This window comes from Microtus pennsylvanicus, chromosome 16 (genome assembly GCF_037038515.1).
Source record: "Microtus pennsylvanicus isolate mMicPen1 chromosome 16, mMicPen1.hap1, whole genome shotgun sequence".
In the NCBI taxonomy this organism is placed as follows: Eukaryota; Metazoa; Chordata; class Mammalia; order Rodentia; family Cricetidae; genus Microtus; species Microtus pennsylvanicus.
Genome location: NC_134594.1, coordinates 34,453,214 through 34,480,562, shown reverse-complemented (window position 1 = coordinate 34,480,562; position 27,349 = coordinate 34,453,214). Strand labels below are relative to the sequence as shown.

The window sequence follows — 27,349 nt, the reverse complement described above, 5'->3', positions numbered from 1 at the left end:
GAAGTTTTAAAGAATTAACTTTTATTTTTGCTTAGTTTTATTAAAAAAATAAATATGTCATAAAGCTTTTGTTTCTTTTAAAGAGAAAAAAAGGAACAAGTTCCATAAAATCAAACAAGCAATGGTAACATGTCTTAACTTGAAAACGACTGGGGATCACTGGTTCACAAGTTATAATCGAATGAATGACTCCTATGGTTGCTCTTTTCTTCCTGCCAATGGCAGGAAACAACAAGATCAACTAGGGCAAAATAAGTAGTTGTGTGGAAGCCCTGGCAAGTGCTTAAACAGACTGCTTCACTGAGACGTGTACAGCTTTATCTCGCTTTAAATAACAGAGAAGCTCCTGTAAAGTTTGGGTAAATGAGACAGCCACAGACATACAAGGAAAGCTTGATATCTGAAGGACTTCTGTGGCAAATGATTTCATGAACAAGCACTTTCACTTCAGTCATTCAGGTTTTGCTTTGCTTACAAGTACTACCTCTGGGAATCGAGGCAGCAGCACATTCACCCAACAACGCTCTTGCTGGGCCAGTGGCACAATTTCCAAGTTTGTGTTTCTATTAAAATAAGTAGTGTAAGGTACAGAGTCAGCCAAGAAATCCAGTGCATCTGGCAAAGCAGGTACATGGATGGGCTTGCTGTCTCTAACAATTCAACTCAGCAGATAAGGCTAAGAATATGCTTTGTGCAAAGCACAGTAAGCAACCTCTTTGCTTTGGATGTGGATGTCTTCTGTCTAATGCCTCCCCAGGGGTAGGCTTGGAACCAAAAAGAAGTACTTTTAACCCTCAAGACTATGTTTCACCAACATAGCTGTCCAACTTTGAAACTAAAGTGGGCAACAATGGAAGAGACTGAGTTTTCCATGGCTGAATTTTAACACATGTATCACAACCCACAACTAATTAATGGAAATTTTGCTGGTGACAATTTTTTCAAATGGTGCTTTTATTGTTATTATTTTACTTCCTCTGAACAGACCCTGAAGTCTCAGGAAAATTCTGGAGGTTTCTGAGTGGGTGACGTATTTCAGCCCTGGCCACCTAATGAAAAACTGTTCTTGCCTACCAGGAGTACGTGAGTTTATTCTCCCCGAGGTATAACACACGATGCTTTGGGAGGTAATAAGCACGGTAGTGTCAGTTCCCATTGGTTTTATCTGTTAAGTACACAGAATCTTCTCTTTGCTCACAGCCTCTACGTGTTTTGACCAAACTTCTGCCAGCCCCAAGCAACATTTCAAAGGCTAGTCAGTTGTCTTTGTTTTTGTCTCTGAACACTGCTAACACTGCTACCTACATGTACAAGTGTGAATGCACTCTTTACTCTTCTCCACACCAGTACACTAGCAATTAGTAAATAATTAAATAGTGAGCAGTCATTTAAAACCCACTGTTTCTTTTAAAAATTACTTTCTAGCACTTAAGAAATTGGGCCTGAAAAGAATGCTGCTTCTGTTCAATGCTGTTTCCCACCCAGCCCCACCCAAGCCTGCTACAAACGCTGCTGAACTTGAGTTCATATCCAATAACTTAGTAGTACCAAGGCTTTCAGATGGAAACAGTGAGTTCATATCCAATAACTTAGTAGTACCAAGGTCTTCAGATGGAAACAGTGTTACTGACTTCTTCATATTGGATAACAAAATAAGGGTAACTCTGGTCATCATTAAAAATGACAAAAATCTGAGGCTCAAAGAAATTATCCACACAAGAGTCATACAAGTCGCTGGTGACACTGCCAGGATTGACTGGAGGGGGCCTTCGCATGCCGTGACTGCCCATCGTATACCTGCCAGTCAACACTTTGGCCAAAAACATGAAGTGGACTCCTTTGGAGGATTTCTTAGAAAAGTTATGAGAGTAGCTTGCCTTCTTTGCAAAATAACTGCCTTGTCCAAACATTGTAGCGTGCTTTCCACAGACGCGAGGGTCAAAGTTGTGCTTGCAGATCCCATCCACCACATCCTGGGATGTTCCGTGAAATAAGTGTCTCTCATTTATTATTCGGTCACGGCCAATCATTTTTCTGTTCATATATTCTTTTTTCCTAATGCAAAAAGTAAACAGGCATTTAGAAAAGGGCATGTAGATTATAATAATAAACAATTCAAATTTTGAATAATTTATAGTTTTTAAGGGTAAGGATATAGTAAACTAGCTATGAAAACAAAATGCCAAAAAAAATCATACTATAGTTTATTATAGGTGTATTATGAATGTGTGCCTATATGGGAAATATGAATATTATTTTATATAAAAAATATTGCACTACACAAAGGTTTATTGTGTTCTATACTTAACAATTGCTATATTAAGAAATGCTCTCTTAAATTTTTCCCATCTCTGACTCACCTTTTATATTTCTCCCAAAGAAACTGGTTTTGGACTCTCAATATTTGTAAAATTCTGTATTTAAATTCAGGTACAGTCTTATGAAAAAGGTTGTAAATGATTCGGTAACTTTTATCCTCTGCAGAAACAGGCACTTGGATGAAGTCCTGAGATGGATGCATATAAACCCATGTTTCAGGGTAAAAGTTTGCTGAAGTTACTCCATCTGGGCAGATGATTTGTGACGAAGTTGCTTCAAGAGGCAGAGAAGCCTGAGTGGGAACCCCACCAAGTGTCCTAAAATGGAGAAGACACTCTAAGTAAAGCAGTCAGGATTCAGTACAGCTATCTCATGGTATACAATGCTTTGCATTAGTGTCCAGTTTTATAACTCAACAGCTTAAGTGCTTATGTATTAATATGTTATTCATTTACTGAAGAAAAAACATAAACCTGAGTGTGGTGGTGTCTGCAGTGACACCAGCTCTCAGAGGCAAACAAATATAACCTCAGGTCAGCCTGGAAAACTGTCTCAAAACAACTTAAAAACCCAAACAAACAAGAGCGCTAATAAAGAGAGGTAGGCTCAAGTAATGAAATGATTACCTGCAATGCCCCCTTCTTCCTGCCTTCCACCCCTAAACAGAGCCAGCAGACGCCAGAATGTGCGCTGTTCCTTCAATCTCTAAGTTCACCTCTGTCACTTTCCAAGAAAAGTTTAAATAAACAGTGGGTTTGTTCTTTCCTGCCTGGTTCATTTATTTAAATCATACTTTTCAGCTATTTCAAAACAAGGAAAAGGGAAGAGGCCAAGAATAGGAACTCCTGACCCTGAGACCTAGTTTCAGCAACAGGGTACTGTAACACTCCTCAATACGTGGTGGTCACAAGGAAGGAGCAATTTCTGCCAAGTGGGTTAGGAAACTGTCATTTTCTAAAGCTTTGTGACACACAGGTACTGATTCTACTACATTGCCATTACACTCTTAAAATACGGCCTATTAAGAAGCTAAAGCTATGGAAACACAATTGCCTTCTCTAATCCTTGTCTACTTCAAGTAAGTAGTAGCTGTGCCTTTAATTCAATGTGCCCTGAAGCCCTTTTGTAAGTAACAGTTTTAAGTGAGTGGATTCAGGATTTAGCAAATCCTCCCACCACTGTCCCCCATCTGAGATCCAGGGGCACACTTCATTAGCTCCTCCAACCTTTACAACAAAAGATACACATTTCTTATCTTTTGGACCATGAGCGCTCTGACAAATTCCTTTGAAGACTTGGTACAGGTATATTTTCCTGTGACAATGGTTGCATTTTTCACTGGTATGTTTTTCAAAAGAGAAGGTCCACTGCTTTAATCAGAGTCTCAAAAAGTCTGGCTCTCCTTAAAATGCCATCACGGTTCTGAACAAATTATAATAAAGTATTTAACTTTTAGCCCCTCCTTTTAGCCTGCTTTGAAAGGTAGGTAGTAGCCCATCTGATTTCAATAATGGGTTTGATAGTTCCAACAAAGGTAAGATTATTCCCAAACATTCTACTCGAAACATATTTGCTATTTACAGTTGGGATACAAAATAATGGGCTTCATTCTGATGTTTCATAGATGCTGTGATGGTTAATCTTACATATTCAGAATAACACAGGAAACAAACCTAATGGCATTCTGAAAAGACATTCCCGACAGTTGGTCTGGGTATCAGACTAAGTAAAAAGGAAGACAGCATTCTTTCTTTCTGTTAAGAGACACAGCACAGCCAGCCATCTCGCACACCTACCTTAACTTCCCTGTCATCACCGACTGTATCCTCAAATTATGAGCCACAACAAACTGTTCCTTCCTTAAATCTTGTTTTTGTCAGGTATTTTGTGAAAGCGATGAGAAAAGTAAATAATACACATGTGTGTCTTTGTGCTCTGTTTACTCCATTCCTCACTATTGCCCCATCCTCCTTCCAGACTCCCTGTTCCACTTTCACACCTGCCCTATATGCACACTGCTAAACCTAGATTCTGTCAGTGAGTCTGCTTTATTTCCTTTAGTACGAGCTCCAGGACAATGCATTTCTTTTCAAATGACTATTATTTTTCCTTGTGGATGAATAAAACCCAGTAAACATATAACATATTTTCTCTATTTATCGCTGATGGGCATGGAAAGATGATTCTTTATTTTGACTATTACTAGTGCAAATATGCAGATATTCTAGATTCTACATACGGGTAACATCTATTCTATTCCCACATATACATGCTTTCATCAAGCTAACATTCTAACCCTACTCAAACATCTAAAGACATGTATGATGGACTTTTATGACTAGCTCCCTGTCAAAAAAGTGTGTATGTGTATCTTTATACGTACATGTATGTTTCAAGCAATGTTTCAAATGTACCACTAAGAATGCTGTTTCTGTTCAGCTTGTATTATACCAATAACATACTGAATGCTTCAAAAACCTCCAAAGAATAACTTTCTGATTCCAACCTTACTCTTCTTACCTCCCTTTACCGTTCTGAAATGTTTCCTAAATCAATTTCAGTACTGAAATAAAAAGGGATTAATTTTTATCCCTCTAAGGGAAGAGTCAAACTAAGTTTAGCATTCTTGTAATCATGAGACGATCACATGTAATAGATGTCCTGTCAACTTTAAGACAGGCTCCTCAAGCCCCTTATCTTGACCTGCTGTTCATGCTACTTCTGCTCAAGTACTCTAGGAATATTAAAGAATAGGCTCTTTTTCATCAGCATCAGGAAAATTCTTTAAACAATGGAAGATGCTGGAAATTTATGACCTTTACATCCATTGTTTCCATGACTCTTTGAAACTAACAGTTAAAAGTAAAACACAAAACATTCTCTCTAGCTAAGACCACGACCTCTGAAATCTGCTTTTTGGAACCAATGCCCCTTCCTCCATCTCCCCATTAGGAGGGATTGTCCTCCAGCTGTATTCCAGAAAGGCAGATAGGATGCTGCATTTAACCCTTCACCCTGGCCAACCCACTCCATGTTTTCTTCTTGAAACATCTGTCTATTCTCATTGACTTGCTGATCTCTCACTTTAATCCTTTTATTATCACTGTTTCAGACAGGAAGACTAAAACAAAATTTTTAAAAAGAAAAAGCAAGTCAATATTTTCTTTTTTTGGAAGTCTGCATTATATAAAAAGCATATATCTGTGCTTATATGATTTTTACATTTTATACTTTTAAAATGAGTAAAAAGTTTTTTTTTAAGGCATAATCCCTTAAGTACTTCTTTTTCACCATTTAAAACTTTCCCAGCACTGTAGCATCTGAATGAGGATTTTTACCCTAAGAGAGGAGCCACATCTAGCTTCTTTTAGCTCAGCATGCCAAGCTGCTGGTCTTACTAATGAGTTGTACTGTCTCACCAGGAGGACAGTATGTTCCTAACTACTGGAGGTAGACAGTAGCTCCAGCTGAGCTACTAGTAAAATCCCAGCAATAGCATTTTTTATTACTTCTAATTAAAAAAAAAAACAAGCAAAACTTATACTTCTAAAATTACCTTATTACAAGCTGATTTTGAACTCTAATTGTTTGAGGAATTCTTTTTATTTTGGAGTTTTGTGTACTTGTTGTAAGACAGGGTCTCCTTTGGTTGCCTAGGTGAGTCTGTATTTGGTATGTATCCCAGGCTGGCTTCAAACTCAAGGATCTCCTACCTTTTCCTCCTAAGTACCAAGATTACAGCTTGAGCCATCATGACCAGCTTGACTTCTCCTCTTTCAGTTCCAGAATTAAACTCATTAAGTGCTTACCATGAATGACTTGAAATAAAAATAATAGGAATATGAAAACAGCACTTTCACCTTACAGATCAAAATGGACCAAGTGATATTTCAGTTCATAGAGCCCAACTATACATAGTATCTATCACTTTCCAAATCAAATTCTAATAATGGTGTCTCTGGATAGAAGGCTATGATTATCCTAGACCAACGTTTTCACACTCACATGTTTCATGAAGCATGTGTGATGTCAGAGGGCAACTTTGGAGAGTCAGTTCTCTTTCCACCCGTGGGTTCCAAGAATCAAACTCAGGTCGTCAATCTAGGCAGCAAGTGCCTTTACCTACTGAGTAAAACCAGCCTTTCAAGGCTACTGTACTAATGGTGGGATGATCGTCTTTCAGTATCTACAGAGACATACCAGGGGACTGTTTGGAGGCCAGGAAAGAGGCAATCGGGAAAATGAAAGCACTCACCTGCAATTCAGAAGGCTCAGGTACACCTAACTCCTTTTATTAAGAAACTATATTTTTAGGAACTAGGACAGATAATTTCATTATCACAAGAAGCTATGCCTTACATAAGAAAGAAAGAACATAAATTATTAAAATTTGCTCAAGGAAGAAAGAATGGAGGACACTGCCTTACTGAACTCCACTCAAGTCCCCTGGCCATTTATCTGGGTGGGAAGTAATTTTGTAGTTTGAATTTCCTGAGAAGCAGCAAACTCTGCTTTACTCCAAACATGTTACTTTAGTTGTAGGAAAATGTTAGCTGCACCCTGCTTTTCAGTTCAAAACTCCAATAAAAAAAACTCATGCTTTTAGGGTTGGGTGAACTATAGTTACATGGATAGCTATATATTTGAACTTGGATGTACTGAAGAATTCAATCTAAGGTATGAACAATTTCATGGTAATAGTAACCAAGATAATTCTCTTAGATTTGCAGTCCAGTAGAGCGTTTACACAAACAGAAATAAGAATGAAGAGTAAAAACGACTGGATACTTACTGTAAATATGGGATCAGTATGAAACAGGAGCGGAAAAGGGGTCTCCGCTTTATTTCTCTCCGGAAGAATGAGTTGTGAAGGATGTAGTGGTTGTTCCACATCATAAATCTAACTTCTTTCAGACCCTGAGAGTTGGCGTCTTCAATTAATCGAACAACAGACTATAGAAGAGAAAATAAAAGGTAAATGAAAACCAAGTTTATAATCTCTATAAGAAATGAGAAAAGTAACTGAAAGCAAAGAACAGTTCCCTTCACTGCTAACATCAAAGGAATCTCAATAAATACAACAGACCAAATTAATTTCTCTATTTAGGACTTCTGTCCCTCAAATATGTAAAGTAGAAGATCTTCCTGTTCACAAGCATGGATATTGGCTCATGGCACAATGAGGCTCAGGGGTCTGTCCTATTTTCAGTCTTAATGACGTCCTACAGACTTTCTTGATTGACATTTGTTAAGGAAGTTTTCAGAAAGGGAACTGAAGGAGCAATGCCTAAATTACAAAAAAGAATCACACACACACAAAACCCAAACAAGTGTTAAGCAGCCTAAGAGCCCTGAGAGTAAAAGCACAAGGCCGGTCCAGATATTCCACTGAGACAGCCCCTGCCCATCTGGAAGGGAGATAACCACAAAATCAAATGTGGTTCCATAGTGTGTTAAATTGGGGCAAAGGGACTTCTCATGTTTTTAAAAAACACACACATACCAGAATCTCTTTTTGTAATTATACAAGCGAAATTAACAAACTAACAGATGGCTGGAATAAGAACTGATCTCTAACATTCAGTTACAAGCAAGGCTCTGTGACTGATGAGTTCTACCTCATCCTATGGGTGCCTGTGTACATGATAACCATAGCTTAAGAGACATAGTCAAGCACTTCTCCCATGGACTCAGACTGACTTTTGGTCCATTTGGCTTCTAAAAATGTTAAATTTAACAAGATTCAATTTCTATAAGCACAGAAGGCAGCTATATCCAAAAGTTACACCAGTTCTCCTCTCATTAAAACTATCATGAAAATGGCACCAAGTATTTCATCTCTATACTGAAAGATTCTGGAAAAGTCCTTTAGTGGCATTCTATGTGTGGGTTTCAGAATAATGCAAATAAAAATACTTTTAGAAATATGAAGAGAGAAGTTTTACCTGTACCAGCAAGACTTTTACATTTACATCCTTAAGTTTATGAGAATGAGATATTCAGTTCTACTTAGTCACTGTTGGGAAGGAAAAAGACATAGGAAAAAACGTAAAGTATTTAAAAGGAAAAAGAACATGTAAATACCTCAGGATACTCTCTCCATCCAAAGTGGTCTCTACAGAAGAATTTCCAAAATGTGTTGTAAAGAGAGCTTGTATTCCTACAGGGTGGTGTGCACAGCCTTCGTAGTTGGTCAAATTCAGTTGTTTCAAATACAGTCATAGCATTCAAATCTGCCCAAAAGTCTTGTCCTCTAGAAAGACCCAAGAAAAAAAAGACCTGTTAAATAGAAGTACCTAATCATCTTATTGGGTATTAAGAATATCTAATATATATAGTCTGCTGTAGGATTGTCAAAATTTGTTTTACTTAGTATAAAAGAACATTTTTGGTTGTTTCCCTAACATCCATTCTCTACATGCTTGTTCCTAACTATACCAACATTTCCAGGTCATATCCTATGGTATGATTCAAACAGTTGACAATAGTAATAAACCATGGTCATCACTGGCTCAAGCTATCAATCAATAAAACCCTTGCTGCTTCTGCCTGGTTAAGATGAGCCAAAGTCTTCCTGCCATCAACCAATTATGAAGTCAGTTGGAACAATGAAACTGACAAAAACCAAACAAACAGGCAGGAAAACAAACAAAAAATTCTCTTGAAACATGACCCCCCTTTTCAGAAGCATCAGGTTATCTGTGCCAATTTAAGTACACATTATTGTCTTAGGAGATATGGGAAAAGATAACAGAAAGCTAAAATGACACCAGATGAAGCCAGTTCTGTTGATTCAACAAGCATCAATATTACATTTTATCCTATAAGTGGGAAGACATTAAAAAGTAGTTTTTTTTGGTCATTTTGTTATTTAGCCCGTTACTGCTAATTAAATCTTTACAGACATCTCCATATTTACTTTTCTTTTGAGACAGGGTCCAAGCTGGCCTTGAACTGTTATGTAGCTAAGGGCTAGCCTTCAACTCCTGATTTCCTACCTCTACCCCCAAATGCTGAGTTTACAACAGGTGCAGATGTGGCACCATACCTGGTTTACATCTTAAACTGTTGGGAGACAAGTCCACTATAAGAATTAAATCCACTTAAGTCATTAATTGACAAAGAATGGCCTAAATAAAACATGTTTCCTTAGTGAATCATTAAAACATCTGAACCATTAACTTTAAGACACTGGTAAAATGTTCACTGTACTGTGTTCTGTATAAATGCACGTTTGCAAATTACCCAAGAAAATATCTTTTAAAACAGAATAACATTACAGATATTTGTTACTAAGTTCCACTCTCAATGCAGACCTCTAAGTGTGTATCTATAAAACAGGACACTCCAGATCAAGCAGACCTTTATATGTGAAATCAAGTACTGGAATAGATTTTAAGAAGGGTATTCATTATTACCTATTTGTTAGTCAACCCTGCTTTTGGTACAGTTGTCTCAAGGACTGTAAATGAGTAGCAAAATACCCTCTGTAGTCAAATGTTTGAAAATCAAACTGGTTACAAGTTAAACCACCTCCTGTGGCCTTGCTCCCTGAGATGTGCTCAGGCTGACATGGGGGCTATGGTGAGGATGACAAAGCACACTCCCACACCAATGAACCCTCTCCCTTTCTCACTCGAGTATCTACTAACACTTCTCAGTGCACACACACCCCTGGAAACACTCAAGGAAAATCTATGACTCCTTCGTCCGTCCCATCATAAAATATGATCAGGTCCTACTCTTTGGGAAACAAAACAAAGCAAAACTAAACTAAAGCCACCTATATAACTGAAGATACCCAAAATAAGCTAACCTGTAAACAGTATTATGTTCCTTTAAAAATTCCTAAAGATTCTCCTGCCCCAAAACAAATTTCTTGCTTAGAAAGAGTACTAACTAGGATTTGGTCTTAAAAACAACATTCAACTTAAATTAAGCATAAAATGGAAATAAAATGTAGTTGAAAATAACATTTTTGGGAAAAAATAACATGAATATAGAAGAGAGACTATTAGACAGAAGTAGCAGGGAGGCATAAGGAATAAGGGTAAGGAGACAAATTTCCTCCAAGTTCATTACAAAATAACGAAACACATTTATTCGGTATAATTAGGAATTTTCAAAGAATAAGGGGCATATCACATTTGGACACTATTTCATTTAAAATTATTTATAACTAGTAATATTTAATTTAAAAGGAACAAGTTCATAGGAAATTCTAGAAAAAGGGAAAATTAACCCTGAAAATAAAAATTCCTATGCTTAAGTCCAACTTCATATTACCCTGCCTGGAGCAATTTTCATGTCACTTTATAAAGGAGACTCTGACGTTACAACTGAGGAAAGATAGAAATCTTTCTCTCTCTGAAGGACATTTCAAGTCTCTAAACATATTTCCGGTTAACTTCATTTCCCAGTGACTTCTTCTCAAAAAGCTAATGAACTGTTGTTCCTACTTTCTGTTGTTTAGGTAGGTTTTATTGTGGACATCACTTTAGGAGTTTCTGTATAAGCCTTTATCACTTAAACTTCGTAGATAATGATTTGCATGAGAAAACACTTATAAACATGGCTTTTGCCACATCTTCTATGCATTCTAGTCCTTGGGGCATTATGAAACTTCTATGACAAGCCCTAATTTTCTTTCATTGAATTGATTTATTAAAATACTGTTATACTATATTTCATTTCCAATGTTTTTCCAGACTTGACAGAGATAAAATAACAAAGGTGATAAACACTGTCTGGTGCAGAGAATTGTCTGTATTCTGTCAATCATGTTTTAGATAACCACTGATTGGCCAGGCAGGAAGCATAGGCAGGAAAACCAGACAGGAAGTAGAAATGATGCAGAGAACAGGAGAATTCTGGGAAGGAGGAAGTTGATTCTCCCCACTCTTGCCCAGACCACTGAAGCAGCAGGATCTGCCCCACTGAAAAAGGTACTGAGCCACATGGCTAATATAGATCAGAAAAATGGGTTAATCAAGATGTGAGAGTTAGCCAGTGAGAGGCTAGAGCTAATGGGCCAATCAGCTTATAATTTATGGAGACCTATGTGTGATATTCTTTGGGGCTAAACAGTTGTGGGGTACCGGGCATGACACCCCCCACACCGTTCATGTTACAACTGTCTTTTTTCTTCTTTATCAAGCCATTATTTCCTAGTACCAGAAATCAGTTATGAGTCATCCATGCATGGTCATAAATGGTGGGCTGAATTAGACAATGCACAAAGAATTAAACAGAAGTGATCTCAGTTTTCCAGAGTTCCAAAGAATGGTATACATCTGTCCATATAAATTCATTAGTAGTGAATAATATATTCAAACAGTTTGAGTAAATGATAAACATGCAGAATTACAGGAGAAAAATTGGCTATTTGTATCCAGGAATGGACAAAGGTCAGGAAAAATAAGACCTTATTAACACAAGTACAGAAGAGAAGAACTTTTGGGAGTTTAAATATTATGAAAAATCAGCTAGCAAAGGGGCTATGTAGGAGAACAAGAAAAACAAGCTCTCTCAACTGTTTTACTGCTTAGAGCATGAAAGCAATTTAAGTTGTTGGAGAAGACCTTCTAAACAGTGCCTAAGACATGAAGGAAGTGCATACCATGTCCAGGCAATGGGAGAGCAGAAGTTAATCCAGGATCTTGGAGTACAGAAGATCAAGAGGGAGAAAGCAGAAAGATGCAGTAAATACAGGACGTGTGATGCAGAAGAGAAACAAAGCTATCAAAGAAGGAGAAGGTGTTACCACAAAAGCAGAGCACACTGATCCTGCAGATGAGAACCCTACTCTTATAGGAGAGAATTCCTACTAAGAGGTGGCCAGAATGCAAGGGAGACGGGTGCTGTACTGTAGAACCTAGTTATAACCCCATCATCAATCAGAGGGACAAAAACACATCCTGTGAACAAGCTTTACTAAAGAATGAAATTAGAAACTATTACATGTTTGCTAACGAACATACACCACACATACTTGTTAAAAATAACTTGATGCCGGGCGGTGGTGATGCACGCCTTTAAACCCTGTCTTAAAAAATTAAAAAAAAAAAAAAGACAGCAGCCTGGTCTACAGAGCTAGTTCCAGGAAGGCTCCAAAGCCACAGAGAAACCCTGTCTCGAAAAACCAGAAAAAGAAAAAAAAAAAAAAAGAAAGAGAAAATTAATGTGAAATTCTGGAAAGGACTCCATTCTCATAATTTAGATTCTTTTTTTTTTTTTCACCCAAGACGGGGTTTCTCTGTAGCTTTGGAGCCTGTCCTGGAACTAGCTCTTGTAGACCAGGCTGGCCTTGAACTCACAGAGATCTGCCTGCCTCTGCTTCCCGAGTGCTGGGATTGAAGGCGTGTGCCAATTTAGATTCTTAACAAAAGTTAGCTTATCTCACAAACACATTCATTCACATACTAATTAAGCTAACATTTCCAGATGTATCTTACAATGTTGTACATTGTACGCACCAGTACCCAGCCATACATTGTATGTATGCCCCACATACCATTTCTCATTCATAATATGTGTATGTATATGTGTGTATGTATGTGTGTGTATACACACACACACACGAATATATATCTATATATGTTTCAGATACTAAGAAAGAAAGCGAAAAGATACCACAATGTGAAAGATAAAATGGAGGTGAAGAACAATCAAAACCAATACAGAAATAGGTGCTGACTGAAACAGAAATTACGTTTCTTGCTCAGATCGTTTTCTATTTGTGCATTATGCATTTGGGAACTCAGCACACAATCTAACAGTCTTGAACAATTTTTGTACTTCTAAAGTAATTAAGGGACTGGTGAGTTGGCTCTGGGGTAAATGCATTTGCTGCCAAGCCTGACATCCCCAGGATCCACATGGTGGAAGAACTGACTCCAACAAATGGTCCTCTGACCCGCCATAACTGTGCTAGAGTATGTCTTGTCGTCCTTCCCCCCCCCACACACAGGCAAATTTAATGTAATAAAGTATTTGAAACCATGAAAGAAATAATGACAGTTAAGAAATAATTTTAAGAAGATCCACTGACTATGTACTAGATTATGCACAGAAGATTGAAGAAAGTCAAAATGCCACAGAACATTAGCTGAGAGAGAAGAGCAAGCCACTACTCGAGTGTGAAGTGCACCATAAAGATGGCCTGAAGATAACTCAGAAGTAAATGGCAGAGTGTGGTGGTGCACACCTTTCCATCCTGCACTCATGAGACACAGTACACAGGAAATTCCAGGCCAATCACATAGTGAAATCTTGTCTTTTAAAACAAAAAACTACCAATCAATGGCCTGCCAAAGGTATCAAGAGAGGTAAGAAGGGCTGTCTCAGAATGTGAGACATGTGAACTTGAGTCACCGAACAGACCACAGGTGACTTCACATGTGTAGAAGTAACTAAGCAGGGCATGAGGGTAGAGTGCACGAAGCACACGCAGTTCATGTGGGAGGTCAGAGTGTCTGTGTGTGGGGGAGGTGATTACAGATAAGACTGGACTGGAGAGATTGGCTGGAGCCAGATAAGAAACAGCTTTGTGTGCTGGGTTAAGAGGTTAGGGCTTGATCCTATGGGCAGGATGGTTTTCAACAAAGCCCACGGTTCCCTTTTTTAATGCTTACTCCAGTGAGATGATTTTTTTTTTAAACAGGAGATGATGGAAAGAGGAGGGAAGAGTAGAGACCAATACTCTTTTGCAAGATATTAGCATATAGCATATTTATTAATACTCACTACTCTAAGTTTAACGGTTATATGAGACAAATGTTGACAGACCAAGAAGGCAATAGAAGGGAGCTGTTTAAGGGGTTAGGATCAAACTACATAAAGAACAATTACATGTGGGCAACAAAGTCCAGCCCATGATGGCCTGGTGGTAGCACACACATGTAGTATCAGCACTCAGAAACAGGCAGAACTGTCAAGTTTGAGGCCAGTCTGAGCTACACTGAAGACTTTCTCAGAGTCCAGAATGTGTCCATGTTTCTAATCTGTGTTCTCACATGATGATGTCAATAAAAATTGTAGGCAACACAACACTTGTAAGCGGGAAGATGATGCAAATACAAATTAGAACTCAGACTTCAGCAAAAAAGCAAACTAAGAATAAACTTTTCGGAACATTACCCTGGTCAGTTTTAACGAGATCAACTAGACTTCAGAACCTCGGCTTTCTGCCTGTTAAAGAGTTAACCGATTTCTACAAGGATAAATCTATGACCTCAAACATTAGCACTTATCCTAATCAGCTGAGCTAACCTAACCAGTCACAATTAGCAAGCCCTCTTATTTTATTGCTACCATGTAAAATGAAAACGTCTCCTTAAGTTGAGGGCCTTAATGGTAGAGGAAAAGATCAAATGCTGCCTGGAGAGTATGTCGGCTCTCCTGGCTTAAGACAAGCTTGACAGATGAGAATGTTTGCTGTTGCTGCTTAAGAAATTTCACAGGGACACAAAATATAGCTGGCTTTTGATACCATGGCTTTGATGTTTCCAGAACTCAATTATGCTGGAGTATCTACCCGCTTACACACACCTTCAAGATGTTCTTACAAGGAGATGAGAAGCAAAGACATGGTGTATAACATACCAACGTATTTTGTGAAAGTACTGTACTTGTTAGACTTCAGAGAACTATGCACTTTATTCCTTACACCATGCAGTTAAACTTAAAAAAATGAGTAATATCCCCTTTGCTAAAAGTAAGATTTTTTTCCTTACCTCAAAGTAGACAATAAAAATGCTTACTATCTACATATGCTGAAGGCACAAATACTGGTTAATTTTAATTTGAGAGGAGAGTATTTAATCCAGGGCCTTATTATGCTAGGCAAGAACCTACCCACTCAGTTATCTCTGGTCCCTTTTTTTTTTTAATTCTTTGTGACAGAGACTAAACTGTCTTAGGCTGGCCTTGAACTTGCAGTCCCCCTGCCAGATCACCAGGCCTGGGTGGTAACAATTCTTCAAGTACAGAGTATTTAAAGAGGGCCACAGTTTTCTATATCAGAAGCACTATCACTGTCAATTATCAAACCCTGTTACTGATTATTATTTTTGCTAACATTGCCTTAAACAAATAGTAGAGAGCTCCCAGGGGATAAAATAAAACATTTATAAATGCTGACAACCCATGCAACATCTTTCACGATTCACTAGAGGCATAAAATTATAAGCAATTTATATACTTGGATTCCTTTTGTATTTCAAAGTAGCGATTCATACGACACATATTCATACGACAAATTACAGAGTTTACATTATCCATAGGGATCTCAGTAGTTATGGGGAGATTAAAAAGCAGATGTTGGAGCTAGAGATACGGCTCAGCGGTTAACAGCACTTGCTGTTCTTGCAGAAGACCTGGGTTTGATCTGAGCATCCACATGATGGTTCACAACTATCTGAAATTCCAGTTCCAGGGGATCTCTTCTGATCGCTTTGGCACCAGGCATACACATGGTGCATATACAGACATTCAGGAAAAATAACAAATCTTTCATGTTGATTATGAATTAAATATGTCTACTTTTAAAGAGGCTAATCTAGCAGAGGCAGGATTACCTAGGCTTAGATCACTCAGTAAAACTACAAACATAAAATCAGAATCACAGACTTATCTAATGTTTCGAGTTTGGGGTAGGAAGTAAGGGTATCCCCATTTTAAGATACAACGCATTTTTTAAAAGTGATCATTATTCAAAATGATGCCAATGTGCGCTGCCCCCATGACTATCCTGGACATGAGCCACACGTCTGAGAATTTCTGAGAAGCAGGACATCACACTTGTCTGCATGTCAAACCTCATGCCTGGTTTACAGGTCAGACATTTAGTGTGTGGTCCTGAGTCATTCTAGAAGAGAACATAGCATAGGGGGTGGGAGAGTGGAGATGAAGTGAGGTGAAGAGATAGGACAAAGGGGAGGTTAATTAAGTTTCCTAAGTGAAAGAATACTGAAAAGAATATGGGGAATGGAACAAAATGCAGTTAGTATTTATGGCTTATGCTAAAACAAATAAAACAAAAAAAAACTATGATACGAAGACAAAGCCACTTGAATTCATTTACAGGTTTGTTAAAATTCTACTGATCCTATATTTGAAGTTCCTGAACTCCACACTAGCACCCATTTCCACCAATGCAAGCACTAAAAGCAAATTATGATATCCATACTCAAGGAATAAAATATGAGAGGCCTTTTGTAAATTTAAAACTGCAGATTAAAGCAAAGAACACAGGCAAACAAAATTTCTAATGTGATGTGAATAAGTCTAAAATCTTTTGTAAATAAAAAGTATACTTGTAATATTTTACTGCTATCTATTTAGAGCACTAGGATTAAATTTTGCACACTGAAGATCCCAGAAACATCATACAGCCTTAGCTCTGATCCAAGTTCAATCACATGTTCTAACTATAAGTGAAACCTATTTCATTGTGGCCTAAAAAGGAAGAAGATTTTAATTTCTATGAGAATAGCTGGGATCAGAAGCACAGATTGTTTTTTAAAAAACATGCAAAAAGTTGTATTTATACCTGATGTTGCTTTAAACTATGCAGTTAAAAATGACTGAAATAGGTAAATATTCTCTTTGTTGAATAAAATAGTTTAAAACAGGAGTTTCAAAGTGATCAATCAAAACTGTGTGCCATATATTCAAGGCACGTTAATTCAGTTTTTAAAAATTTGAAAATAGAAAAGACTAAAATAAATTTATTTATAAAATGCTTCTACACAAATATTTAATAGTATATATAAAATGCATATAAGTGATAAAATCTTTAAATCACTTTAAAATAATCTCAAATTAGAACTCATTTATACATAAACAAGACACTAGTTATAAACATCATAGAACATATTCTAATATTATCTAGAAAGATACAATGTAGTAGTCCAATTTATTTCTAGTTTAATATTTCAATTACAAATGATGCTTTAAAAGAAAAAAGCTATTCCAAATTTTATTTAGCCTTGTCTTTTTTCCCCAGTTACGACAAATAAATTTAACTGGTAAATAGGAGAAATGGAGAGAGACTTACTGATGGCTGTTTATGTATTTGGTGCTAACAATCTAAAGAGAAGTTAACAAGTTTCTGCAGACTAAAGTTTAGTGGACACAAACTAATGCACAGAGAACCCATCACTGACAGCTCCTCAAGCAAAGGCTTGTGGGAGGGATGAGGAAGTTTTTACAGAAAAGGTATTGAGAGACTTTTAAAAAAAGAAAGAAAAAAGAAAATTATGGGTTTTTACAAATAGTGATCAGAAAAATCTTATCCACGATCTTAAATGGTAATTTTTGGGAGGAAAGAAGGTGTCTATAAAGTCAGGTTTTTCTGATGAGTTCAATTTTAGGGAATAGTCTAAAGTTTTCTTAATTAACAAATTAATTGTAGAACATTTTTTGCAACAATTCTGATATATGATGGTGTTGGGATAATCCAAATATCAGAAAGTAAACAAGAAGAGTTTATCTTTATCCAGATTCAAGAACACCATTTATTTTTTTTAAATAAATGACGGTGAGTATTAGGAAGAAAAACCCAGTATTTCTTCTATGCTTATTTTTTTTTAATGTCTAGAAAGAAAAAGCTAAGCCAGGTGCCAGAAACCCAACCACAGCAGGAAATTATTTAGGGTATTTTGTACTGTTTGCACTGTCTGTGCCCTTATCAGCTGTGGGAGCTGGGACAATCGGAGTAAACAAGAGCCTGAAAGCTCATCCTTGGTTTCCATCCCTGCCACTCTTTGAGGCCTGACCAATCAGTGCTGGTGAAAACTTGGAGGAAAAAAAACAAAACAAAACTTTGAGATATTTCAAATCAGAAGGAATAGGGTGGAAATCTCTGAAGAGGCAAAGAGGAATCCTCTTTAAAGAGAACAGCACAGCTAATGTTAGAGTGCTGTCTCAACCAACACAGCACAGCCTTTATTTAAAGCATAGGACTTGAATTTGTATAAAGAATACAAATTTACTAAACTCGCAGACAACTTAGTCATGAGAGTTTGCAATCTGCTCTGTCCATAACTTCTCGCAGTACAAACACTGGATGGAGTATGAGGAAGGCAGCAGTCACCCCACCGTTCTCACTCTTTTAAAGGTTGTCCTCTGCAGTAACCACAAAAGGGTTCTTTACTGGTCAAGTGGGTGCTCAAGCTAGTCAGCAGAACAAAGCAGGGGAAGACTGAAAAGACAGGCATATTTTATCGTGCAGAACAGCAAAGAGGAATGCCTAATTACCTTTCTATGCTTGTCTTAAAAACAATAATTGGCTAGGTCAAAAAAATAATCGATGTTTTATATTTGATAGTTAGAAGCTTTTCGATAGCATTAACTTTTAAAATTTGCATCTTCTTGACCATAGAATTGGTTCTATTTAGTTAAGTTTGCAATATTTTTTTGTACAGACTGATAAATCTACAAAATACAAACTGAGATAAATTCATTTGCTTTTAAATAAAAATCTTTACTCTCAAAACTGCACACCACATTTCAAAATCCACTCCTTGAAAATTCAAGCTCTTTTATTTACAATTTGAGCTTTCAGTTATTATTTTTGAGATTGGGCAGGGTGAGGTTTACCAATTGTAGGAAAAAATCAGCGGAGGGTCTTTATGCAGTAGAATTCTGGTCCCTAGAAAGCCTGCCTTGTCATAAATAAGTATAAAAATACTAACCTCAAACCCAGAATCTAACAAAAAGTGGCTCAAAACCTTTAGCATTCTGCTCTCTCTCTCAAAGATACAAAACTATTCAATTATAAGAGAAACACTGCTTATTTTAAGAACTGAGTTTCTTTCAAATTCACCGGTGTCCACTTTGAGTCTGCTTTTCACAAAGCTGCGCCACAATCAATCACAATGGAACGCAAAGCAAGATTTTTTGCCTTTGTAAAGTGATATACACACTCACTAAGTTTTCCCTCCACAACACAGAGACTGGTAATTACTGAAGGTTGCTGATCTAGGGTAAAAAGGACTTGACAACCTAATCTAAATACATTCCAGAACCAAACCCATCAGACAAAGAATGCACAATCTGGTGGTCTCAAATTGGGTGTGGGGGTGGGGATAAGAAATTAGGAGGCTACAGAAAACAGTTATATTTTACAAGGGTTGGATTTTAGTATCATTTCGTCTGTAGTTAAGGTCTATACATAATGTAAACTGCTTCACTCTTTAGAGAAAGCATTCAAATATGGAATAAGGTGACGGTCACTAATCAGAAATAGAATTTACCTTTGCTTTATAACTAAATGTAAGTCTAGAATTCTATCTAGTGCACCAGAAAAAAAAATCAAACAGATTTACAGGGGCACAGAAGAGTTAAAGTATCTTGTATGCCTGAGTTCTTTCTTTATACCTTAATATTAGTGTTACTAATATTCCTTTTTAAATAATAAAATAAAAATTAAAAGCTTTGGATTCAACCAGATAATAAAATATATTATGTATCATGCTATTATATTCAGGAATTGCCAGATAGTCTTATGAGCTTTGATTTTTACTGTCTGAATTAGAAATCTTTGCTTTTTCCAAGATTCATTTTCATTACATCAGGAAAAGCCTGACCCCAACCTGAAGCCAGGTGACAGCTGCTTCAAAAAGTAACCTACTTATTGATGAAAAGCCAGAAAAGTAAATGAAAGACTGCTATTGATTCTCATGATAGCTCTACACAGACCCACTAACTTCTCTAGATTAGTACAGATAGATGCCAATTAGCTTTATTTCATATGTAAATAGCAGCATAAAGAGGTAGAAAAAATAAGTCACTGCATGGCTTTATCATAATAGCACAAGGCACCCATTTTGAAAGTCACTTCAAACAAGTTCTTGCTCATGAAGTTCTCTCTTTCTTACACAGGAATTTTAAAAATAAATTCAAACTCATACAGCTGTGTATATTCAAGAAATACCAAGAAGTCACAAGGCACAGTTAGCTTTCAGCTGTTCTTCTCTGTCCAGTGTGTGCAATAACACATAATGAGTTAGTCATACATCATCACAGCTGTGGAGACCATAACTAATTTGGCTAATTTAACTATTCCAGTCAAGTTCAGTCAGGCACTTGCTGTAGTTTAGATAATTCACTGTCATATTAACCACAACATAAGCTTTCTATGATTACTATATGCACTTCTTTTGGTCTTCTTACAGAGTCGCTCAGATGTCATCTACTGGCATTTCCCTTAGATAGATTTTTGAAAAGACTCATGAGAACTATTACCAATAAAAATACACAGCAACCAACATTTTAAGCAAGTAAAATTCTATTATCAATAAATACTAAGCAAACACACATACCAAACTCTGAACTAGTGTGACAACTCAGGCCTATAATCACAGCATTTAAGTTATGGAATGAGGACTGCCATGAGTTCATTGCCGGCCTGGGCTACAGAGCAAGACCATGTCTCAAAATAAACAACAACAAAAAAAAAACTTCTCCTTGAGAAAAAATAACTGGGGGTTCACCCCATTCCTCTTTCAACAAACTGAGAATTAGGAATACTCATTGGTCACAGTCTCATTAGCAAGTCAGTCCCAAACCCAGCTTGTGGTTCCCTTCCTTAACGATGAGTAGCAGTTCCTAAGACATGTTCTATGTTCTGCCTTACTTGAAAATGAATGTAATGTGAAACTAATGGAGATCTTGGTTGTTAAAGAGATTTGCGCTGCCTCCAGTTTCAATTATCAACAACAGTATTCCAATTAGCAAGGATCCTTCAAACTTCTTAGTTCTGCCACTCAAAAAACCACCATCTTCTTACTATGATGAGTATCCATACTGTTGGAGATCACTTTCTTAATAAAAAATACACTTAGTGTTGTTGCTTTCTGATGCATGACCATGGACAAAAGAAGTCTAAAAACCAAATTTGGAGTTCAGACCCATAACTAATTTTCAGTTGATGTTGGCAATAAACACTTATGATGTACAAGAGCAGAGATTGCAAACAGGAACATATCACAACTTTGCTACAATGAATCAAATAGGTATTTTTTCCCCCAAATCTCATAAATGTGTTTTTAGTATATAAGCATCATCTTAAGAGCTGAGAGGAGCTGTGAACATATCTGGCTCAATTTCCTACCCAATTTCATTCCTGAAAACAAAATAAATATTACACATCCAATTTTGATTAACTTAGGACTTAAATCCTCATAAGTGCAAAGAAAAATAATTTTATCTGCATAGTTTGAAACTATGACCTGTCTCTGCTAGAGACCCAGAACTATGAAAGTCCCTCAAAGTCCACAAAATGACATATGATATAGTGTATAATTAATTGAGTCATATAAACTACTCCAAACCAGTAGAACAAACAACTGCCATTCATCCATTATTCCAGAATCCCAAGACTGCGTCCAATATGGTCATATACACAGCTGAACACACATTTCCTGGTTATGTGCAATCTGCACAGATAGACCAGCTTTACAGGCCTGACCACAGAGATTAATAGCTTTAGCCAAATAATGTGGTAACCATGTGAACCTGGGCTGCTCCAGCTTGTTTGTGAATCTCTCAGCAAGGCTCAACATGCCGTTATCTGCATCTTGTTGCCAGGAAACACAACATCGCTTTGGAATACAAGGAAAACCAGGTTGCAATGACCACAGGTCAACTCTCCAAAACCCTAATTTTTTGACAATTATTTATAATCTTATATTTCTTCTTGTAGTACACTGAGAATTTCATTACTAATTAACAGTTCATGTTTCCAGTTATGTTATTACTGCAGGACCACTTACAATGTAGTAGCAGCAGTATCAATTATAATACGACTCCCTCATATTATTCCTCTCCTAAGTGTCATATAAGTATTACTTAACATCATTAATACTAATTTGGATACCAAGCTCCTACTATAATTACTTTATAACTGATCCTATAGTGTATGCTAAGGGCTCTAAATCTGTGTACTTTTCAGCAAAATATAAATGCCCACTATGTTGTTGACCTAAGAATTTTTGGACCTTCTGGGACCAAAATGACTGTCTTGCCTTGCTCATGGTTACAGAATGTAATGTGTTAGATAATGGTCCTGCTAGTTTCTTTCTGACCAAGTCAAACAGAAACTTAATGTACCAAACTGTTCAAGTACTCAGTGAACTGGAAATCTGCTTCGTAAGTGAAGTGAGAGGCCACTGTTCTGAAGTGCCTGCAGTCTGGAGACGGAAGGATTAGTGTGGCTTTGAGAATCCGTAAACTTAATTACTCTTGACAGAAGAATTATAATTACTAGCTCAGGGGCAATATAGTTTTTGAACAATACCTTATTAAAATGATTTTTAAGAAATGGGGGCTGGGGTGATGGCTCAGTTCTCTTGCAGAGGACTAAGGTTTAATTTCTAGCACCCACATGGAGGCTCATAACAGTTTCTAACTACAGTTCCAGGGTATCCAAAGTCTCATCAGGCTTCTGCAGGCACCAGGTGGACATACATTCATGAAGGCAAAACACTCATACACCATCAAAATCATAATAGCATAGATACAAATATATACATATATGTCTTACATATATGTGTATATGGGAAGAACGTCTTCTTTTTTTTTTTTTTTGGTTTTTCGAGACAGGGTTTCTCTGTAGCTATGGAGTCTGTCTTGGAACTAGCTCTTGTAGACCAGGCTGGCCTTGAACTCACAAAGATCCGCTGTCTCTGCCTCCCTAGTGCTGGGATTAAAGGCGAGTGCTGGGATTAAAGGCGTGCGCCACCAACGCCCGGCTCATGGGAAGAACTTCTGAGTTACTCATATAAAAATTGTTTAGTCAATCTAATGAGGGCCACAAAAAGCTCCAAATATTTCCCCTATTTAAAAATACTGCTACCTAACAAATAAAAATTTAAAAACTAGATAAATTAACTATTCACTTGAAGATTCATGTGGATTTTCTTTTAAAGGCAAGGTGATTACTAGATTCACAATGCTCAATGTATATACAACTTTCATTCACGCACACACTAAACAGATACATCTAAATTGCTCGATTCATAAAAACAGACTACACACTAAAACTCAAACACCATGAAAAAAATCAGAATAGCATAAAAGCCATAAAAGAAAAAAAATAAAACAAAAAACTTGGTACACTACTGAAAGAAACCACCATGCCAAACTTCCAGGGTTTTTTTCCTTCTTTAGAACATTTAACAATTTTTTTTTTTTTGGGTTTTTCGAGACAGGGTTTCTCTGTGGTTTTGGAGCCTGTCCTGGAACTAGCTCTTGTAGACCAGGCTGGTCTCGAACTCACAGAGATCCGCCTGCCTCTGCCTCTCAAGTGCTGGGATTAAAGGCGTGCGCCACCACCACCCGGCCCATTTAACAATTTTTAATTATAATACGTACCCATACTTCATTCTCATTCTATCATTTTCTGGGTTACAATAAAATCTTTCCAAGTGCTCCTGAGAATCATTGGAAACACTCTGCCACTTCTGAGTAGTTGTCCTTCTGATCTGCCAATGATAGGGCAATCTGGTGTGATGTTTCAAACAATCCCTGCCATAATCGCAAACGCCTTGCAGAAAGTCCATACAGATTTCAATTCCATTCTCTTGGTGAGTGTGGTACTGTAGCTGGTTTACTAGCTCAAACACAATGTCAAGGGAAGCTTCCTCACTTTTGTCTTGGAAGAGCTCAGTACTCAATTTATCACTGGTATCCAAAATGTACTGGATTGTACAACTATCGTCTTGGAAAGCTCCTGGAACAAAATCCATCACTTTATCTATGCAGTCAGGACTAGTGGGAACATCACCCGAAACAGGATGCAAAAGATCAGTTTGGAAATGTCCTGGGGTAGAATCTGCCACTGTCCCACTGATGGTTTCTGGTGGAAAACTGTGATCCTGGATCGGAACCACCTGCTCTGGAGCATCAGCAGAGGGATGAGCTTCTGGTAATTGGCCCTCAATATTTGTCCCGTCAGGAATCAGGACGGACATACTGTTTTCTGCCGGTGAACATGAAGGGTTAATTTCCAGGGGCTTTTTCACCATCTGTTCATGTAAGGTGCTTTCATCTGCATTTTGGTCTCTAGCTCTGAAAACTCCACCAAGAGAGCCAGATTCTAGCAAGGTATTTAATATTGGCCTCAATGACCTCAGGGTTCCAGTTCCTAATCTCTTTTGATCCTGTTTTTTCTTAAAACAAGTTTTCAATGGAGTGATCTTCTCAGAGATTCTCATTTGGCATGAGAAGTCATCAGGAGGAGAGGGAGGCTGTACTACACAGTCTGGCTCAGGTTCGGTGGTTTCCATTTCCATGGTGTGGAACAACTCCAAATTTACCTCAGTATCTGCAAAACCTACAGGGGAAGGAAGGAAGATGATCATTTGAAAACTGACAACTGAACCCATTCATTCATTAAAACATTGTGCTGGTCTATGGTTAAGTATCTTCAATCACTGTTTGTATTATATTTAGTTCTTACAGGTCAATTTTCATTTTTATTGAGCAATGAAGACTCCAAAGCTAAGATAAAACCTGTACTAGATGGTAGTAGATGAGAATGTATCTTTTAACAGGCATGTATCACTCACTCATGGGCTGTGATTCTAGTGAGGTATGAATTTTTACTGTGAGGTAGAAGTAACTGTCTCTTCTAGATGATGAAGCAGGGAAACCACATCTCTACTTCACTTTGTGGTTCCCTTCACAGTTGTTATGTATGATCTGTCTCATGAGTTTGCAAAAACTTAAGTTTCTTGGGGAGGGAAGTTCATCAAAAGGATAAACTTTAAAAGTCAAGAAGTGAAAAGAGTGGGTGGGGGAGGGTGTGTGAGAACAGACATAGAGCTTTCAACTGAACCGGGATAGAGAGCCTGCCAGAATTCTAATGTGCTGAAAGTCCAGTACTTAACTCCCAAATGTTAAAGATCTACTTTTATAAGTAACAAAAACATTACCAAAACTGAAGGAATATCAGGACACACTTAACTTCAATAGTCATTGTACTGTGTGTTAGAAACCAATACAACATGGATTATATGAAGGGTCTGCTAGTCCGTGTCTTTACAAGTTACACATATCCATTTTTTAAAAATCAAATGAAAGCATATTATAAGCAAAAATATAAATATAAGACACACATTCAGAATCTGCAAGAACCAGCCTCTTTAAAATGAGTGCGAGTTCCAGGTATTTACTGAGATTGTGCCAGATGAGAAGGGGCAGTGTTGAACAATTAGTAGTCTTTTTTCCTTGTCCAATAGACTGAAAGAGCTCCTTGATGCTGGAACGTACGATTTAATCAAGCATGCATCTTAGCGGACCCGCACAGTGCCTAGCACGGTGCTCTACCAAGGATGTCCAGAAATGTTTTGTGGCTGCACTAGAAGAATGGGCACACGTTAGCTGCTTTGCTCTTGGTTGAAGGTCAGAACCAAAAGTGATAAAACTGCGTGCTTTAAAAAAAATAAATATAAAATCTAGGAGAGATTTATAAGTCTATGACTAAAAATGTTTAATAAAACTCAGAAAAATACAGGGCATGAACAAAGTGTTAGTCTAAGTACAAAAGAGATTTTTTTTAAAAAAAGAGTTCAGTATGAGCTGGCTGGCATTGTTAGAGAAAGCTTCGCGAAGGAGGGAGCTGACATGAGACATAAATAACTGGAAAGCAGCCAAGCCAGGCGTTATTATTCATCATTCGGTGCTCTTGCCTCAAGGCTCAATTGGCACAGACTGTGGTATTCCCTCTCCGTATCGAACCGGTCTGTGCCTTCCCCCCACGCACGCACATTATCCACTCCTATCACAATCCAGGCAAAACACTAAAGCCATCTTATTTATACGTGCACACACGCTCGCACGCTCTCTCACACACGCACGCAAACACACACGCACGCACACAACTTTTCCTCTTACTGCCCCCTTCACCCAACTCGGAAACAGAACCGGGAAACAGAGGAGTAGAGTACGGAAGCATCAGTTCCTCAATTAGTTTGCATAACAGAAAAATAAAGACTGGAAGGACGTTTCCTCCGGTCGCCCGAGGCAGGCAACCCAACCGCGCTACCCTTCACCTCCTGACACCCGGGTCGTCTGGCACTCCCGGCTGATCACACCTTCCATGGAAACCGCCCGCTCCAAACAGCCCGCCGGGAGACGCCCGGGCGCCGAGCCCGGGTCCGAGCGACGCCTCCTGCCGGCCGCGACGGTCTGCGCAGCCAGCACCGTCCGCCGCGCCCGTTCCACCCGGCTCCGCACTCCGGGGTGTGGGTGAGCATCCCCGCCCTCACGTTGTTCTCAGAACCGCTCCCCCCGACACAAACACTCACGGTCCATCTCAGGACCCGACCTCCCCACCTCCCCCAAGCCACTCACCCTTCCTCCAGCCCTGCCACCGGGGCTGCGGGACCGAGCCCCAGCCGGCGCTGCCCGGGTGGCGGGCAAGAGGCAGGGGAGCCGTGCGCACTCAAAGTTGCCACCAACACAGCCTGCAAACTTCTGGGCTGCAGCCCGGCACACGCGCCGTCCGGAACTGTCCCGCAGCGCCGAGCCCTCCCGCAGGGGCTGCCCGGGTGGCTCGTCCCCGGGGGGAAGGGAGGAGGGGACGAGTCGCCCGTGTCCCCGCAACCCTCCGGCGCCGGCCCATCGAGACACCTGCCCCAGTCCCGGTGACCGGAGCCTACCCCAATGCCACCCCGCCACCTACGGCCGCCGGCGCGACCAGCTCCCACGAGCGGTCGGACGGAGCCGCCGCTGTCCCGACGGGGACTTGGGGCGGCGAGGCCGGCGCCCGCCATCCCGCTGGGGGGTCCCTCCGCGGCTCGCAGCCCCTTTACCTCAGGCGGGTTGCCCTGAGAACGGACCAGAGACGCTCGGCTTGGCGGACCGGGTCTGCGCCGGCGGGGCTGAGCTGAGGGCGGGTGGTGTCCGGTGTCCTAGGGGTCGTTGGCGGCGGACGAGGCGAGCCGCGGGCGGGTCATTCCGCGGACCAAGGCGCCGACAGCAGCCGCGGCGCTCCGGGCTCAGGCTCGCTCTCCTGTCAGCT

General features: G+C 38.9%; 1 protein-coding gene across 2 annotated transcripts; it reads right to left on the bottom strand.

Moving 5' to 3' along the window:
- Positions 1-27,349, bottom strand: Tiparp (TCDD inducible poly(ADP-ribose) polymerase). 2 transcript variants are annotated; one of them, XM_075950632.1, is made up of 6 exons: positions 27,141-27,349; positions 23,698-24,658; positions 8,404-8,572; positions 7,112-7,272; positions 2,361-2,636; positions 1-2,055 (listed from the first exon to the last, which is right to left on the bottom strand). In XM_075950632.1, the coding sequence occupies exons 2-6, from the start codon at positions 24,615-24,617 to the stop codon at positions 1,608-1,610; spliced, it is 1,974 nt and encodes a 657-aa protein (XP_075806747.1). In that variant the 5' UTR covers positions 24,618-24,658; positions 27,141-27,349; the 3' UTR covers positions 1-1,607. The 2 variants fall into 2 exon arrangements, with proteins under 2 accessions (XP_075806747.1, XP_075806748.1); XM_075950633.1 differs by lacking the exon at positions 2,361-2,636.

What these genes read in the sequence shown, in the direction of transcription:
- Tiparp (XM_075950632.1), bottom strand. Translation starts at nt 24,617, where the DNA reads ATGGAAATGGAAACCACCGAACCTGAGCCAGACTGTGTAGTACAGCCT. An exon ending in ATACTGATCCCATATTTACA is followed by an intron (nt 2,637 to 7,111) that starts GTAAGTATCCAG and finishes TCTCCATTTTAG; the next exon opens with GACACTTGGTGGGGTTCCCA. An exon ending in CTTTGGGAGAAATATAAAAG is followed by an intron (nt 2,056 to 2,360) that starts GTGAGTCAGAGA and finishes TTTTTGCATTAG; the next exon opens with GAAAAAAGAATATATGAACA.